The 18,405-nt window shown below is 49.9% G+C and overlaps 1 protein-coding gene across 1 annotated transcript in view; it reads left to right on the top strand.

The window, feature by feature from the left end:
- ZNF831 (zinc finger protein 831) overlaps positions 1-18,405 on the top strand; it is an 89,868-nt gene that overhangs the window by 17,699 nt on the left and 53,764 nt on the right. Inside the window, exons 2-3 of the mRNA XM_044262738.1 lie at positions 5,536-9,261; positions 10,308-10,444. Coding sequence (XP_044118673.1) covers positions 5,572-9,261; positions 10,308-10,444 — 3,827 coding nt within the window. The 5' untranslated portion in view covers positions 5,536-5,571. The remainder of the gene's footprint in view (positions 1-5,535; positions 9,262-10,307; positions 10,445-18,405) is intronic.

Below are 18,405 nucleotides of genomic sequence, written 5' to 3'. Positions count from 1 at the left end.
CATTAGTGTGGGATGTTGTTACAGTTGACGAGCCAGTATTAATACGTCATTATTTTTATTTTTTAAAAGCTTTTATTTATTTATTTGACAGAGAGAGACCGCAAGTAGGCAGAGAGGCAGGCAGAGGGAGAAGGGGAAGCAGGCTCCCCACTGAGCAGAGAACCCAGTGCAGGGCTTGATCCCAGGACCCTCAGATCATGACCTGAGCCAAATGACTGAGCCACCCAGGTGCCCCTTAATACGTAATTATTAACTGAAGTTCAGAGTTGACATTAGGATTCCTCTTGGTGTTCTGCATTGTGTGGGTTTGGACAAGTGTATAATGGTACGTATCTGCCATTACAGTATTAAACAGAATCGCTCACTGCCCTGAGCATCCTCTGCGTCCCACCTGCTCATCCCTTCTTCCCTTCCATCAAACCCTGCAACCACTCATCTTAGAATTACCTCCATAGTTTTGCCTTTTCCAGAAAGTCATGTAGTTGGAATCATACAGGATGTAGTCTTTTCAGCCTTGCTTCTTCCACTTAGTCGTATGCACTGAAGGTTCTTCTAGGCCTTCTCACGGCTTCCTGGCTCATTTGGTTCTAGTGCTGGGTGATACTGCACTGTCTGGACGGACCACAGCTTCTCCATCCACCTGCTGAAGGCCGTTTTGGTTGCTCCCAAGTTTTAGCAATTAATGACGAAAGCTGCTACAGACGTCCCTGGGCAGGTTTTTGTGTGAGTGTAAGGTTTTGGCTTATTGGGTAATGATACAGCAACCCATCCAGCCCATACCTTTTTTTTTTTTTTCCTACGTTTTGAAAGTTGTAAGATACACACAACATACAGTTTATCATTGTAACCGTTTTTAAGTGTGCAGTTTAGTGGCACAGAGCCCATTCACTCTCGTGCACACAGCTCCCTTTTAAAGTGACCATATTCCGGGGCACTGGCTGGCTCAGTTGGAAGAGCATGCAGCTCTTGATCTCAGGGTCATGAGTTCAAGCCCCACATTGGGTGTAAAGATTACTCAAATAAATAAACAAACTTAAAAAAAAAAGGAGAGAGAGAGAAAGACTTAAAAGAAGAAAAAAGTAAGTATTCCAGCAAACCCCAGTTACCCAAGGATGGGGAGGAAGTAAGGGTGTGAGAGGTCCCCACACAGCAGGTGACAGGCGGTGGCTTGGGAAACTTGTAGCTAAAACAGTGGACTCAGCACCAGATTCTTCCTGAAAAGTTCAATGTGTTTAACACCTTGGGTATGTTTCTCCAAAGCCTTCTCTTCCATGGCCGCAAACATGCATTTTTAGAACCTATTTGTGGCATTTCCATGCTCTTTCTTTCCCTAGGCCCCTTTATGGGTTGTTTTTGGGAAAAAAAAAAAAAAGGGAGCTTTGGAAATAGTCCCTTTCCTATAACTTTCTGATGCCTCTCCATTTACCTGCCTGTAAAGCTGCACACTCATCCCAACGAGTATTATGAGCTTGGGGAGCTCAGAGGAGGTGCGGGTCTGCACATGTGGCAGAATGGAGGAGGCGAGGGGTGCTTCACGCTCTCCGCACGTGGACCCTCAGGACGGCAAGGAGGTGAGTGCCTCGAGTGAGTCTTGCCAACCATGTGGTCTTCCCCGAGCCTTGCCTGACATGCCTGCCTTCTCCACCTTGTGCTTCAGTTTCCCCATTCGGCCAGTGGGGATAATAGGACCTGCTACTGCCTCGATTCAGAGTGAGAAAAATTAGTGGCGGCCCTTTGAGGTTTCCCTGAGAAAAGTACCATCTCCCCGGAGGAAGGTGTTAGTTGGCTCATTATCTTGCGGGCAGGGATCAGCTGCTCCTAAAGGGCGTCGGTTTTGCTGTGATCACAGAACAGGCTTCAGGGAGAGCAAAATAATCATCATGGCAGGTGTGTCAGAAATGTAGCACACTTTCTGGAATTTCTGCTTTGAAGCCCCTTGCTTCCCTGAGGCACTCTGGGCTGCTTTTCTCCTTCCCCCAAGGGTGGGCTGATTTCAGGGGGCATGTGCTCAGTCCTTAGCTCCCCAAGCAGGACTCCCAGGACCAACTGGAGTTTCTCTGGGACTCTGGTATTCACTTGGGGGCGTGGGAGCCCGGTAGGCTTCTTCAGTCCTGTGCACTGGATGCGCACAGTGGGCTGTTTTTGCTCTGTCCTGGCCCCTCACCTGATTCCCCCAGCGAGTGGGGTCGAGGTCACCCCTCCTCCCAACTCCCCCTGAAGCCAACTGACAGGGCTCCTCCTTTGCCTCCCACTTCTCCTCTTTCCGCCTTCTCCCAACTCAGGGACCATCATAACTGAGGACTGGGAAATGGATTTCCTCCTTGGGGTTTAGGCTCTGGAATCCGGAAACTTGACTCTGTTTCTGCCCTAGCAACTCCAGTGGGAGGCCTACCCATCTCTCCCTGCACTTGTAGGAGCCAGCTTTGGGCAACCCTTCGGGCCTGATGGCACTCTGGGATCCGCAGAGCTGCCTGCCGTGCGCCCGCGGCCAGCTGCGCCTCCAACATCTCACCGCCCTCAGGAGGGCTGTCGGCGTATGACAGCGCCTTTCCTGGGTGGGGTCAGTGAGGTGCGTGCTCTGTGTTGCTCTCTCATCATTCCCCCTCGGGCTCCATTTCTACCTGCCCCACGATACACACTTTGTAGCTTCCCTCCTCTCCTCTCTCTCTCTCCCTTATGAGTGTTTTCAGGGATCACCTCCCAAATAGAGTCCTTGTGATGACATCATTTTGGGGGGAGCCCAGCATGAGACCGCATCTCTTCCCAGAAACAATAACTGGGGTCTGCAGACTGATGGGGGAAGCAACAGGGTAGGGGAGAAGAGAGGGCAGGGGAGGATTCACTAGTGAGTAGTTCAAAATATCACGGTGTACTTTGGAAACCCAAATAAGTGGAGCGCTTGCTCCGTGTCTGGTGCCATGCTCGGTGTTCCCACAGACTGTGTCAGGAGGGCTCCCTGTAGCTCTGCCCAAGTGACCTGCTCTCAGAGAGGAGGGATCTGGATCTGAGGGATTTCCACCGGCAGTGAGCAGGGACAGGAACTCAGTCCGATGGCTCCTCTGGGAAGCATCTCGAAATTCTTTAGCTGGTAGAAAGGACACAGTGCCTTGGGATAAGCCGTTGTCTTTCCTCGATGTCAGTCAGCTCTGAGGAATTCCAGTACTCTCTTCTGATCTCTAAATATTTTTGTCTTTAAATCTTCCCTTAAAAAATTATAACCCGTCCAATGTTTTGAGGCAGGTGGCATGGCGGCACGAGATCCATAGTGTTGGACAGATCTGTGAGGGACAGAGACTGGGAGAGCTGGTTTCAGGATTAAAAAAGGACTGGCTTGTGGCATTTGCTGATTTCTGTGGTGTGATACCCCCCACTGTGGCCAGTCCCAGGCTATGAGTGTGCCATCACTGAACCCGAAGTCAGGACGATATTGGGATGCGGAGTGCCGCACCATCACATGGCATTTCCGTCACGCTGACGCAGTCAGCACCAAGGGCCCCCAGAGCACCGGTAATGGGAAGAAGAAATAGAATAATTAGCAATTGATGAGCTCTAAGTATTTAGAACCTTTGTTATTGAGGTAAAATTCACATAGCATCAAACTCAACATTTTAACTCTTTTAAAGTGGACATCTTGGCAGCATTCAGGTACATTCATGTTGTGCCAGTACCTTCAGCTCAGGTTATGATCCCAGGGTCCTGGGATCCAGCCCCACATCAGGCTCCTTCCTCAGTGGGGAGTCTGCTTCTCCCTCTGCCTGCCGCTCTCCCTTCTCTTGTCTGTCAAATAATAAATAAGTAAGTAAGTAAGTAAATAAATAAATAAATAAATAAAATCTTCAAAAAAATAAAAGTTGGTATAAAATTAGATTTAAAAAGTTAGTATAGAATCACACAAAATGCTATTTATATAGTTATTTTTCTTAAAGATACATTTAAATGTGTTAACAGTGCCAGGTTTTTATTTTATTTTTTTTAGGCTTTCAGCATAAAAATTTCACTTCAGAGGTACACATTTAACATTGTAATCTTTGGTTATATTTTCTTTCTACTTTTTAAAAAATTATTTTTATTATGTTAGTCGTCTTATAGTGCATCATAAGTTTTTGATGTAAAAATTTTTTTAAAATTGCTTTTGCTTTTGATGTCATATCTAAGAATTCATTACCAAACCCAAGGTCATGAAGATTTACTTCTATATTTTCTTCTAAGAGTTTTGTAGTTTTAGCTCTTACATTTAGGTCTTTGATCAATTTTGAGTTGATTTTTGTATATGAAGTGAGATAGGGATTTCAACTTCATTCTTTTGCATGTGAATATCCAGTTGTATACCTTTGTTTTTAATATAACTTATAAGTTTATATAATTGAACTCTTAATTATGGCTATGTTTAACAACTGGCTTGCAAAATTTTGGAAAATCAGCTCTCATGAGCCAGCGTGAGCTGGTATGAACCAATAGGAGCCGGTTCCCTCCTGCCATTACTCCTGCCTTACCCATCTTGCAGTAAAAAGCTGCTGTATGTATTGGTTTTCTGAAGGAGCTGAGCTGGGGGACAATCAAAGCGTGCTTATGGAGCTCCTAGGGAACGGATATCTGAGCAGGAAGCACCTGGAGACCCCCATTCCTGCAACCACAGGCCTGTCCTGCCTCTTGCTGTTGTATTTGTCTTTCCCTCCCATGGTTTGAGGAACGTGGCTAGGTCTCTCCTGCTGCCTTGCCTCACATTGTCCAGCTCTTCCCTCTGACTGAGAGGGAATTGATTGTGTCCCAGTTGGCTCTGGAGGGGTTTTGGAAGCCCCACCTTTGAGCAGAGACCCAAGTGTGATCCTGAGTTTCAGGAAGTGCTCCTTGTCCTAGTGGGTTAACCAGATAAAATACAGGCTGCCATTACATGTGGATTTCAGGTAAATAGTACATAACTTTTAGTATAAGCATGACCTGTGCAAGATTGGGATGTGTGCATACTAAAGAATGCTGAATCTGTTAGGCTTCCCTTCAGGTCAGTTTTCGTCCTTATTGCCTTCATCCAACAGCAGAAGCTAAGAACTCTGAGTGAAAAGGTCCTAGGGAGGTGCTGATTCTCTGCCCATTTTACAGATACGGAAACCGAGTTCCAGCATGGAATCACTTTGAGGACCTTGCTAGGCTACACGACTTTTCTTTTTCATGAAGGCAGCGCACTTTCTAAGTGTCCCCTCTGCACAGACCGTTGTGCTGGGTGTTGGGGGATGACAGAAGCGAGCCTACAGTGTGTAGAGGGCAAGGGTCAAGAGTTCCTGTAAGGCATGTGGAAGAAGAGGCAGGATTCAGACGGACCTGGGTCCAGACCCTGCTTTGCTGTGTATTAGCTGCACGTCAGTTCTCTTCTCTCTGAGCCTCTGTCTCCCCTTTAATAATGTGAGGATAACCCCTTCTGTGGGGGGATTGTTACCAGGCTCCAGTGGGGTGATAAAATGCCAGATGGGGGCCGGGAAGGGTTTACTACATGATGAGAGAAGAGAGGTGCCCGCGGTAAAGTGTGGTTGTTGCCCACAGGTCGCCAGGCATCCTGAACCACCCAGATGACGCAGGATGGAGGTGCCAGGACTCACTTCCCCTGCCTCGCCTGCCAGGGACCAGCCAGCGACCGCTCCTGGACACGCAGGAGCCCCCGGTGGGCAGGTCTCACCTCACCTGACCCTAAGCCCTGTTGTTCTGCCCCCGGAGCAGGGTCTGGCCCCTACAGTGTTCCTGAAGGCCTTGCCCATCCCATTGTACCACACAGTGCCTCCAGGGGGCCTCCAGCCACGTGCCCCCCTAGCGACACGCAGCTTGGATGGGGGCGGCGCACCCTTTCTTCTCAACCCCCTGCTGCGGCCTGAAGGACCTGGCCCTGCCCAGGTGGGGAAGCCGGCACTCGTGTGCCCGGCTCTCACCGTGAACATCGTGGGCACTCTGCCTGTCCTGTCGCCGGGCCTGGGGTCCACGCTGGGGAGCCCGGGCAAGGTACGGAATGCCGGCAAGTACCTTTGCCCACACTGTGGCCGGGATTGCCTGAAGCCCAGTGTTTTGGAGAAGCACATCCGGTCCCACACGGGTGAGAGGCCCTTTCCATGTGCCACCTGTGGCATTGCCTTTAAGACCCAGAGCAACCTGTATAAGCACAGACGCACCCAGACCCACCTCAACCACTCTCGACTGTCCTCAGAGTCTGACGGAGGTGGGAGCAGCCTCCTGGAGGAGGGGGACAAGGCTGGAGAAAGCTCCAGAGCAGACGGCCTGGGGGACGGCAGCAGCCAGAGAGTGGGTGATGGGGCCCGATCAGAGAGACCCCTTTCTCCAGGCACCCAGGGTGCTGGGCACTGCCCGGTGCCTGCCATGCGCCTGTCTTCTGTTGCCAAGACCCTGGGTCTGAAGTTGGAAGCTGTTCCCTGTCCAGGGTCCACATTTGCTGACAGAGAGACCCCTGTAGACTCTGCCCACACAGCCTCCCCTGGGCTCGCCCTGCCTGGCTCCCAACCAAGGTGGAAGCTGCCAGAGCAGATGTCCCCGACCGCCGGCCGGCTGTGCTCCCTACAGCAGCAGCAGGCAGCCACGTCTTCAGAGAAACCCTGGGACACCAAGGCCTCAGAGGGCCAGCTGCGGAAGTGTGAGAGCACTGACTCGGGCTACCTGTCCCGCTCGGATAGTGCGGAGCAGCCGCCGGCCCCTGGCAGCCCCCCGCGCGGCCTGTTGGAGCATAGGGCCGAGTCCGAGGGGGACGTGGCACTGGGGCCTGGGGGGCCCGGCCTGCAGCTGGAGAAGAAGAAGCTAGAGGAGCGCATCTCCTGGCTCATCTCCCACAATCAGGCTGTGGTGGACGATTCCCAGCTGGACAACGTGCGGCCCCGCAAGACAGTCCTGTGCAAGCAAGGCAGTATCGACCTGCCCATGCCCTACACCTACAAAGATTCCTTCCACTTTGACCTCCGGGCGCTGCAGCCTGGCCGGAGGAAGCCTGCTGCCCTCAGCTCGGCCCATTCTACCTTCACCCCCCCAGACAAGTTACGGCCGCTCTTCTTTCACTCGGTCCCCACTCAGCTCTCCACCACTGTGGCATGTGTGCCGGTCACCAGGAGCAACTCACTGCCTTTTGTTGAGGGCACCAGGACATGGCAGGAGCCCCCGGACCCCCAGGATGCCTGCCCCAGGAGGCAGAAGCCTCTGAGCCCCAGGCCTGCCCCCGCCCGACTGGTGGATGTCCCCAGTGGCCACCCCCGGGCCCTGGTGAGACAGGCTGCCGTGGAGGACCTGCCATGTCCCCCTTCTGGAGACAGCCTGGTGCCTGCAGAGGACCCGGATGGAAACAGAGCTGCTGCTGGGGAGGGGGCAGCCAGCAAGGGCAGAGCAGCCAATAAGAAATGCAGCCAGAGGAAGCTGAAGATGTTCTCCCAGGACAAGTGGCAGGTGTATGGGAATGAGACGTTCAAGAGAATCTACCAGAAAATGAAAACCAGCTGCCATGGAGGCAAGAAGGCAAGGGAGATGACTGTGGGTAGTGGGACAGAGCTGGACCTTCCTCTCCAGGAAGAGGTAGCAGGGAATGAGGGCACAGGACCGTCCCAGGACGGGAGGAGCCCTGTTCATGGAGACACATCTGCGGGGGCCAAACCAGGGCCTTGCCAAAATCCACTGGCCCCGGAGGGCTTCTTAGTGATGGAACCCCCCAAGCAGAGGGCGATGGTGGCCCAAGCGGGAGGCAGTGACCAGACTCGGGTGAACAGGGCCATGTCTCCTCCCACCGTCCGCTGCACAGAAGCCTCCTGTTCAGGCGGAGAGAGCCCCCTCCTTTCTCCAAACAGGAGGCTGGAGCTGGGGTGTCAGTTGCCCCCAGTACCTGGTCCCCTCAGGGGAGGTGATGGAGAGACTCCCAAGCTGGTTTTGCCAGACCCTAAGCTGGAAGGAGGCACCCTTGGTGGTGGGGACAAGAAGGAGCCCTGTCAGTGGATCCAGACTGTGCCGAGGCGGCCCAGTGGTAGCTCTGGGGAACCCCAGCCCTCAGAGGACAAGCTCCCCTCAGAGAGGAAGAAGCTGAAGGTGGAGAAGCTGAGCTGCCAGGAGCATTCAGAGCCTCTGGGAACAGAAAGAGAGGCCCCCGGTGGCCCCATGCAGGCCGCCTCCCCACCGTCTCAGAACCAGGACAGTGACCCTGGGGAGAAGCCAGGGGAGCTACGGGAGAGTGCTGATGGCATGGCGAGGGCCAGGGCTGGGCAGCCAGGCAGGCCCTTGGAGCTTGCTGGCGCCGCCTCTGCTACTCCTTCTGTGGCCCAGAGGCAGGCGGAGCTGCGGGAACAGATCTTGCCATGTCCTGCAGCCACGTCCCTTGGGCATCATCCCCACGCGGCACCTGGTGTCCTCACTGCTCTGGCGGACACTGCCTTCCCCCCCAAGTACCTCCTCAAGTTGCCTCAGGGAGAGACCTGCCCACCGCCTTCTGTCACCCCGAGGCCGGGAGAAGGCCAGGACCCTGCGTGCAGGAGCAGGCGGCCTGAGGAACTGGTTTCCTTTGTTGGGTCAGGGCTTGGGACCCGCCTGCCTCCCCGCCCAGCCTCAGGCATGGCCACTAGTGGGGCACACAGTTTCAAGGAGGACCCCAGCTGCTCTAGGCCATGGGGCAGGAGAAAAGGGGTACAGGGAGAGGAGAAAGGAGACTTGGACACTGGCACCCCAGCAGGGGGGCAGTCCCCTGGCTCATCCGCCGGCACCCCCAGGGAGACCGCCTCCTTTCTGCCCACCCCAGTGTGTGCCACCCGGCAGAGCGGGCCCCCTGACACCCGTCACCTCTGCATGGGCAGCACCGCAGTGGGCGCCAGGCCATCCGGGGGTGTCCCGAGTCCCTGCGCACTCAGGGAGTTGGGGGGATCTACAGAGAATGTCCCGGAAGACCCTCCTTCAGGACCTCTGGCTGGGCTCAGTTCCTGCTGCTCCTTCCTCGCGGCCTCCACACCCCCCGGCTGGCCGGAGCTGGCGTCGTGTACCCACTCAGAGACCCAGTGGAGTTTCAGGGCCCACGGCCCTTTCCCGTCATTGAGGGCCGAGCCCCGACTCACATGGTGTTGCTTGAGCCGAAGCCTGCCTCTGCCCACAGAGCAGAAGGAAAAGGCTGCTTCTGTGTACTTGGCACTGCACTTCCTTGGTGGCAGCACCCAGGCCAAGGGTCCAGACACCCGGCCCGTGAGCAGGACGGTGGGAGGACGGATGAAGACAGGCCAGGGAGAAGGAGGGCAGGTCCAGACGTCAAAGGTAACATCCTCCTTTGCCTGGGGGCCCAGGGCTGGGGGAATGTGTTTGGCACACAGAACTCGAATGATGGAGAGGAGGCATGAAGCCACCCTGGGGATACCTGCTCTTTGTGATACGGTCTTCTCAGCCTGTTCCTGAGGGAAGACGGGGCTGCCACATTCATGGCAGGGTGGGATAAAGGCCAAAAATGTAACACAAAATAATGAGAAGATGCATTTCAAATGAGAGAATTATTGTACCGAGATCCAAGATGAGATAGTTTTCATCATTAGACATTAAATTTAACTCTGAGCATCCTGGTAACAGCAGCAAAGAGTGAAATGAAACACTGCCCAGGATTATAAGCCGGAAATTGTTACTGAGAGATACACTGCAGGTAGAACACCATCTCTTAAAAGGAGAAAATTATTGAGGTGCCTGGCTGGCTCCAGTGGTAGAGCATGGGACCCTTGATCTCAGGTTGTGAGTTTGAGCCCCACATAGGTGTAGAGATTACTTAAAAATAAAGTTAAAAAAGAGAGAGCGAGCAACAGAGAGAGAGAAAGAGAGCTATTGTATCAGGAATGTGGGTAACAATTGCTATGATCAGATTCAACTTAATGTCCAAGTTCCCTGGGAGTGGCTAAAAGGAAAGGGGCCGAGTGCTCTGGAGCTATCACTTGGGGACTAGTGCTAAGTTTGTGGTCCCACTTCGAGCACGAATCTATGTGTCTGGACTATGCTGCTCTGGGAAGTCTCAGGCCAGGGCAGCTGAAGAGGTTCTGTTCTGATGTAACCGTGGGCAACACTGGCAGGGCCAGGATTCCAGAGCCTCGCAGGCACTTCCTCATTCCGAGAGTGGTGGTTAATAAAGATGTGCTGAGGCTCAGATGAGGGGGTAGGGTGGGCTGAGACCCAGTTGGGCCCTCCTTCCTCCAAAAGGCAGGGGTTCCTAGAGAGGTGGGGTTGGGGGCTGGGGGGGAGACCTGGCCGTGGTGTTCCCTGGGCCTCCAGTTCACACCACAGGGCTTTGAGCAATATGATGCCAACATGTCTGGTGTTTTCAGCTCTCCTGCCCGGTGGCCTCAGGGATAGTGTCCCAGGAGCGGGTGTCTGAGCCTGAAGGGAAGAAAGGACTGCTGTGGAGGAAGGCGAAGATGTTTCGGGGAAACGGCAAACGGAAGCTGAGCGTCTGCTCCAGAAGGTAGGGGGCGTGGCAAGCTCTGTCTGTCCGGAGCTCTTGGGGTGATTTGCTAACCCAGGGAAGCCTTCACAGGGGTTCCAGCGGCGTCTGTGTGGCAGTGAGGGTCTGGAGATTCATGGAGGTTCCCCATCAGTCCATCCGCACAGCAGACCCCCGGCCTGACTGTGTGCTTTCTGGGGGTGCCTCTCCAAGACCAGGGATCCAGTAAATTTTGGAAATAACAGAGTCGAAACACACCCACCCACCCATTGAAGTCCTGAGGAGAGAGTGCTTTTTTATTTATGCGAGCGGTACGTGTCCTTTGCAGAGGAGTTTGGAAAGAGAGGCCAGCGAGGAGGCCATGCTAAAGCACCCTGGTACCGCCTCTGCCCTGGGGGTGCTGCGGGTGTGCAAGGCGCTCTCTTCCAGACTTCGCTCTGTGACGCGGGCACGCGCAGCATGCCCACACAACAGATGGGACGCACAGGCTTTACTGACCCCACTCTTTCATCACGGATGGTCTTGCCCCTAGGGATGAAGGGGAAAGGCCACTTTTTCATGAGGCCCCACTCCTCTGTGCCACCAGAGAAGCTGTTGGATCTGGTGTTCCTGTGGCCTCCGGTCACAGGCCTCCTGCTCAGGGTGACTTCGTGCTGCCTCCACATTTCCTGTTTTTGAATTTGCACTCTGAGCCCAGAGCCCTAATGCTTTCCTGAATTCCCCCTCCACATCTCAGCCTCCTACTCTCCTCTTCCTGGAACCTGCCTGCCTTCTTCCCTCATTGTTGGTATTTGACCCAAAGCTGAGATATTCTTCAAGAAGCAGTGCAGATTCCTGATTCTTCCCTACAGCTGCTCAGAACCTCCATGGCTAGAGATGATGTGCCGTCTGGACAGGCTTTGAGATGAGGCCTCTGCCTGTTTCAGTTGTCTGCCGGACCGCATGTCCAGAGCTGGCATCACCGAGGGCTTGCTATGTGCTGGGCACTGTGTGACTGTGATCACCGCCCCCGTCCCCGCTGCCATTTTTCCCCTGAGGATCTTGAGACACAGACAGATTGGGCAGCCTCTCCAAGCACCCTGATGTGAATCAGCAGGTCTTTTATTTTATTTTAATTTAATTTTATTTTTAAAAATATTTTATTTTATTTATTCCAGAGAGAGAGAGTGAGAGCATGAGCATGTACAAGCAGGGGGAAGCAGCAGAGGGAGAGGGAGAAGGAGGCTCCTTGCTGAGCAGGAAGCCCGATAGGAGGCTCCATCCCAGGACCCTGGGATCGTGACCTGAGCCAAAGACAGATGCTTAACTGACTGAGCCACCCACCGCCCCTGAATCAGCAAGTCTTACCTCAGAGCCCCTATGGCAGAGAGCAGCTTGCTATCTTGCTGTCTGTGCTCTGCGCTCCCCAGCCTGCAACAGGCACAAGAGTCACCTGGGTTTTCTTTTGATGCTGAGACACGTTCCTCAGGTCTGAGATGGGGCCTGAGACCCTGCATTTCTAACAGGCTCCCAGGTGATGCTCAGGGTGCCGGCCCCTGGGCAACACTCTTGCAGGAGCTGTTCTTTGTGCTGCCCCAAACCACATTGCATCCTTCCCAAAAGGAGCCCAGCTGTTCAAAACTGAGCGAAAGAAGGGTCACTGCCTGTGTGACAGGGATATCCAGCCCTACCACAAACCCCTGAGCCATGTAGAGCAGGGGAGGGATGGCTCCTCAGATGGAATGGATGCTAGCCAGAGTAGCTGCTGATGGATTCAGAGAGTACAGGGATGTTGGCAGGTGACCTTGTGCCCCGTTAGTATCTCACATATTGGTCCGATGTGGAAGAAGCACTAAATTGCATGGAGTGACAGCTGCCAAGCCTGCTTCTGGGCCTCAGTCATGGTCCAAGGAGATGTGGGGTGAGGGACTAATGCTGAGTGCCTCATTGATTCCTTCCACCTCCCCAAGGCTTCAGTTTAGCTAATACAACAGATTGTCACCATGGACCTGCTAGGTGCCAGGTGCCACATATGGAGGCCACAGGGAAAGCGTCCCCATACCAAGCTGGTGGCGCCAGGTTTATTCTCTGGGAGGCCTGGAGAGATGTCTGCAACACCTCCTGGACCAAGCGCAGCCTGGGTGAGAATCTCGTTAGGCTTGACCAAACTTAAATTTTTGACTCTTAGTAGCCAAATAAATACCAAGAGATTTCACATAAAAACCTGAATTTCTAGCTTGTCTTGAAGTATTTGGAGCTCTGGAGAGGCTTGTCCTGTCTTCTTGCATGGCGGCAGCTAGCGGGAACTTAGTAGTGGCCACCCCCACTGAGCGTGCCTGTGCTCTGCACCTTGCTTCGGTCCCCACCTCTTCCTGTTGTGTTACATTTGAGTTTGTAATCATAGTCTTAACATCTGGTTTTGTGGGAGCCAAAAAACTGCCTCCTCCATCAGTGAGCTTCTAGGCAAGGGCCCACAGGTGGGAAGGTAGGAGAGGGCGCAGGGGTAGAAAAAGGAGAAGTCTGAATCCTCGATGAGGACGAGGCTGTTGAGGTGTTTATGTCTATCAAGCATTTATTGGGCAACCACGAATGAGCCATCATTTGTGCCTTTACCGGCCTGTGACTGTCCTTTGAGTTCTTTCCAGCTTGCTGGAGCTTCCAGCTCCAGTCTTGGCAGATCCTGTGCCTCCTCCTGCACAGCTCCCCTCTGGCTGGCCTTCCCTTGTCTCAGCAAAGACAGCACTATCGCGATGGGACCTCGCTGACCCCTGAACCTCAGTGTTCTCCCTCCCACTATCTGGTTTCATTACCTTCCCAGCGTTTTGGCAAAATTTGTTTTTTTTTGAGGCACAGAGTTCATGGTAGCTTGCTTCATCAGCACCAACAATGGAGACAGAATGTGCCTCTGCTGCCTTAAGTCTGATCTCCAGATCTTCCTCTGAAGGGCTTGCCTGATTAGGTCAGGCCCACCTAAGATAATCTCTCTCTTGATTAGAAACTTTAATTGCATCAGCAAAAATACCTTTCCCTTTGCCATATTTGTTAGGAGCAAGTCACACCACACTCGAGAGGATTACACAAAGGTAATTCTAGGGTATGTCTGCCAGAAATGGCTTTCCCTGGCTCAGCCAGCTAATGGGTGAGAAGGCCTTCACTTAGGGCTGCAGTCTGAGTTTTCTGACCTGGTGTCTTCCGTCATACCACTCATGGTGAGTGGTTGCTAAGACTTCTCCTTTTAATGAAGGATACACCTCTCTGGAGAGGTGTTCAGAAGGGAATGTGATGCTGGGCTTATAAGAAAAGAGTTCCCTTTAATGGCAAATTTCTTACTAAGCCTTCTATCAAACTATCACTGGTCTGATAGCCTTTGGGATACAAAGGTTTGATAAAGGAGATGACCGATTTTTTTTTGACTCACACGAGGTCTCAAACTCAGTTCATTTTCTGGTTGGATGATAAGAGCTTCTTGGAGAAGTACCCTCTCCGTTTCTGTCATATTTTAGTCCATCTTCAGAAACGGGGGTTTGATGCCCAGTCTGAGGGGCAATATCGGGAAAACGCTGAGAGGTAGTGCCTGGTCTAAAGGAGTTTTGAGTTCACTGTTCAGGAGGCCATTTGCACAACTTATTTTTCCTCTTTAGTATGTTGAAATCTGTCCATTTCTCACATAGTAACTTCTGGCTGGTTTGTAGCAGACGTTAATAGTAACAGGATTTGTTTACTGTGTACTTATTTTGCAGATAACCGAACAGGAAAACTTTTGATGAAGGGTCTCTCATCTACCCTCCATCCGTCTTTATCGGTATCTACTCTCCCACCTACATGTGGACCATCCCACTAATTAGTTTTCTCAGGGTACTGGGATCGAGTCCCGCATCGGGCTCTCTGCTCAGCAGGGAGCCTGCTTCCTCCTCTCTCTCTCTGCCTGCCTCTCTGCCTACTTGTGATCTCTCTCTGTCAAATAAATAAATAAAATCTTCTATTGTAACAGAGTAACTGCTGCTGTAACAAATTACTAGTTTCGTGTAAATTTTGTTTTGAACACTAGTTTATTATTTTATAGTTCTGTAGATCAGAATTCAGTATTGGTCTCACCTGACAAAATCAGAATTTCAGCAGGGCTGCATTCTCTCTGGAGGCCCCAGTGGGGAATCCGTTTCCTGCTCATTTGGGTGGTTGGCAGGATTCTGTTCCTGGCCAGCAGCTGCGCTTCCGTGTCACAGACCACCAAGGGCAGGCTGGGTCCCCTTCACACTTGAGGTCTGCTCCTTCTTGTTTAGTCTCACTTTTCAGACCCTATCTTCTGCCTCTTCTTTCATTTTGAAGGACTCATGTGGTTAGTTTAGGTTTACCTGGATAATCCAGGATACCTTATCATCTTGGGGACTGTGTCCTTAGTCACATTCACGAAGTCCCTTTTGCCGGGCACGTCACATAGTCACAGCTCTGGGGATTAGCACACAGACATCTTTGAGGGTGGAGGCATTATTCCACACCACCTACCTGTCCGTCTGTCTCCCCACATGTGTATGATGTATATGCACTTGTACACATCAATTTATCTATCTGTCTCTGCACTCACATATGTACGTGTGTATGCGTGCATCTCTCTGTCATTTATCCATCCGTGTGTTCTCGATAAAGAGGCCTGTTTTCTTTCTTTCTTTCTTTCTTTTTTTTTTTTTTAAGATTATTTATTTATTTATTTGACAGACACAGAATACAAGTAAGCAGAGAGGCAGGCAGAGAAAGAGGAGGAAGCAGGCTCCCGGCTGAGCAGAGAGCCCGATGTGGGGCTCGATCCCAGGATCTGGGATCATGACCTGAGCCGAAGGCAGGGGCTTTAACCCACTGAGCCACCCAGGTGCCCCAAAGAGGCCTGTTTTCTTATTCACGTTCCCATTTCACTTCAGTTGTCTTCACATTCACCAGAAAATGAAATACTGCAGCAGAGATTCTCTGCAGGCCTTAGCTCCAGCACATGTGGTGAAACCCGTGTTGCTGAGTATCTGTTGTTTTACTTCTTGTTTTGAGAAACATTTAAAAATGCAGAACAGTTCAGAAAATATGCAACAGACTCCTGGGTAATGATCCAGAATTAGTAAATATTACCATTTTGTTTTATTTGTTTCTGAGCCTTTAAAAAATGAAATAAAATATTACTTTATATTTTATATTTGAAGTATATATTTATATTATACATATAGCATATATATACACGTATACATAAATGTTAGGTAGTTTTACATATTTGGCACGGATTCAATCTGTGTTTTCATAGTTTGCAATTCAGTGTACACACTAATGATATATACAATTGTTTTGAGTCCTTAAAGCACGTGTATAAATATCATATGGAATTAATCATTCTTCAGTTTGATTTTTAAATTCAGTATCATGTTTTTGAAGATCGAGGCATGTTGGTCAAATTCATTGATTATAGGTGCCATAGAGGGCTCCTTCCCATGAGTATAACACATTTTATTGTCCATTCCCCTATTTATGGGCATTGAAATTGTCTCCAATTTCTTTCTTTCTTTCTTTCTTTTTTTTTTTTTTTTGCTGATTTGCAGTGAATGAATGTATATACATATATGCCTCCTTAGGCTCAATGCAAGAGGTTTTCTCAGTGCTAGACCCGAAAGTGGAATTGCTGGGTTACAAGGTAATCACATCTTCAACTTTACATGTCATTTCTGAATGGCTCTTGGGAGCTGACGGGTCACTTTTTGTTTTTCTCCAGCTGTGAGTGAGAATTCGCCCTGCTCCCGTATTTCTACTAAGGTTTGTTATTAGCATATTTGTATGCTGTGCCCATCCAGAATTTGTAGGTTTCAGTATATGTTCTAGGTTTGTGTATGTGCTTTGCCATTACAAACACTGTAGATATTTTCCCAAATCTGTTCTTTTCTCTTTTTAAGCCCATTTCTGTATGTTTTTTACCCACATAATTGCAAATGTGTTTCTCTTCATTCTTTTTTAATATCAGATCTTACTTCTGAGATTGTTTTTTTCTGTCTGAAGCATATTTTTTTTAAGAACTTCTGTAAAAGAAGAAAAATCTCCACTCTCATTAGTCTGAAAATACATTGATTTCTTCCTTGTTGTTGAAAAATGTTTTGCTGGGTATACGACCTTAGGCTGACAGTTACTTTCTCTCCACACATCAAAGCTATTACCACACTGTCATTTGGCTTCTATTTTGTGGTGGAAAATTCGGCTATTAGTGTACTCATCTGTCTTTTGAAGGTATCTTATCTCTGGCTAGTTTTAAGATATTCTTTTAATCTTTGGTGTTCCATAGTTTTACTTTGATGTGTCCAGGTGTATGTTGCCATTATTTATTCCATTAGGAATCCACTGGGCTTTTATGATTTGTGGATTGATGTCTACCTAGAAAATTCTCAGCCATCATTCTTCAAACATTGTCTGTATCCCATTCTCGGTCTTCTCTTTCTGGAACACTGAAGTAATGTACCTTAGATCTTCTCTTTTATGTGTCTTAACCTCTATTTTCAATAACTTTGTCTTTCTCTGCTAAAATCTAGATACTTTGTTCAGGTCTATCTTTAAAATTTTACTAATTTTCTCAGCCTCCTGTGTTATTCTTTTTAAAGCTCTGTTAAAGTATACTGAATTATAGTGTTATGCATATTTAAAGTATACCATTTAATAGGTTTGGATGTATGTACACACCTGTGAACCAATAACAGCATCAAGGTCATGTGTCAAAAATCCCTCAGATTTCCATGTGTCCTCCCTCCTGCCATCCCCAGGTAGCCTCTCGTGTGCTTTCTGTAACTATATAGTAGTTCCCTTTTTCTAGAATTTTATAGAAATGGAATCACACAATACATACTCTTTTTGGGGGTGGGGCATTCTGGCTTTTTTTTTCACTCAGCATGGTTATTTTGAGGTTCATCATGTTGCATGTATCAATAATTCATTCCTTTTTTTTTTTCGACTTATTTATTTATTTTAGAGAGTATGCAAGTGTGAGGAGGGGCAGAAGGAGAGGGAGGAAGAGAGAAGCCGACTTCCCAGTGAGTGTAGAGCCTAACACCAGGCTCTATCTTACCACCCTGAAATGATGAACTGAGCCAAAATTGAGAGTCAGATGCTGAACTAACTGAGCCAGCCAGGCGCCCCAGTCATTCATTCCTTTTTGTTGCTCAGTAGTAAGCCATCGGGTGGATATGTCATAATTTGTTTATACATTGACTTGTTGGCAGACATTAATGGTTTGTTTCAGATTGGGGCTGTTGCAAGTAAAAACTACTATAAATATCCATATGCAAGTCTTTGCATGGATATATCCTTTATTTTCTAAAATTCTGAGTTGGTTTTTTTGGTTGCTGTTCAAGTATAATGAACATACAGTGTTATATTAGCATCAGGTGTCCATACAGTGATTCAGCCATTCTGTACGTTTCTCGGGGCTCATGACGAGAAGTGCGCTCTCTCCCTGCTTCACCTGTTTCACCCATCCCCCACCCAAAATGAACAGACAGAAGAAAAGAGACAAAGGAGCAGACTCTGAAATGTACGGGTATACACTTTAAATTCTCTTGAGCAAATAAGAGTGCAGCGTCCTGACAGTGTAGTGGATGCCAGACTCTTTCCCAGGCGGCAGTATCATCTCATACTCCTGCGAGCTCTGCGTGAGGCTCTCGGCCTCTCTGCAGCCTTGCCGAGACATGGCGTGGCTGTTCTTTTTCCTTCAGGCATCCTCATAGGTGTGTAGTGGTGTCCCGCAGGCTGGAATTTGTACTTCCTTCATGACTCATGGGATGATGCAGCTCTTCATGTGCTTATTTGCCTTTCCTGTATCTGCTTCGGTGAAGTATCTTCTCGACTCTTTTGGCCATTATAAAAATGGGTTGTTTTCTTATTTTGGAGTTTTGAGGATTCCTTATACATTCTGGTTTTTTTTTTTATGATCCCATTTATTTATTTGACAGATCACAAGTAGGCAGAGAGGCAGGCAGAGAGAGGGGGATAGG

Source organism: Neovison vison, chromosome 8 (assembly GCF_020171115.1).
Source record: "Neovison vison isolate M4711 chromosome 8, ASM_NN_V1, whole genome shotgun sequence".
In the NCBI taxonomy this organism is placed as follows: Eukaryota; Metazoa; Chordata; class Mammalia; order Carnivora; family Mustelidae; genus Neogale; species Neogale vison.
This window is presented reverse-complemented; position numbering and strand designations above follow the sequence as displayed.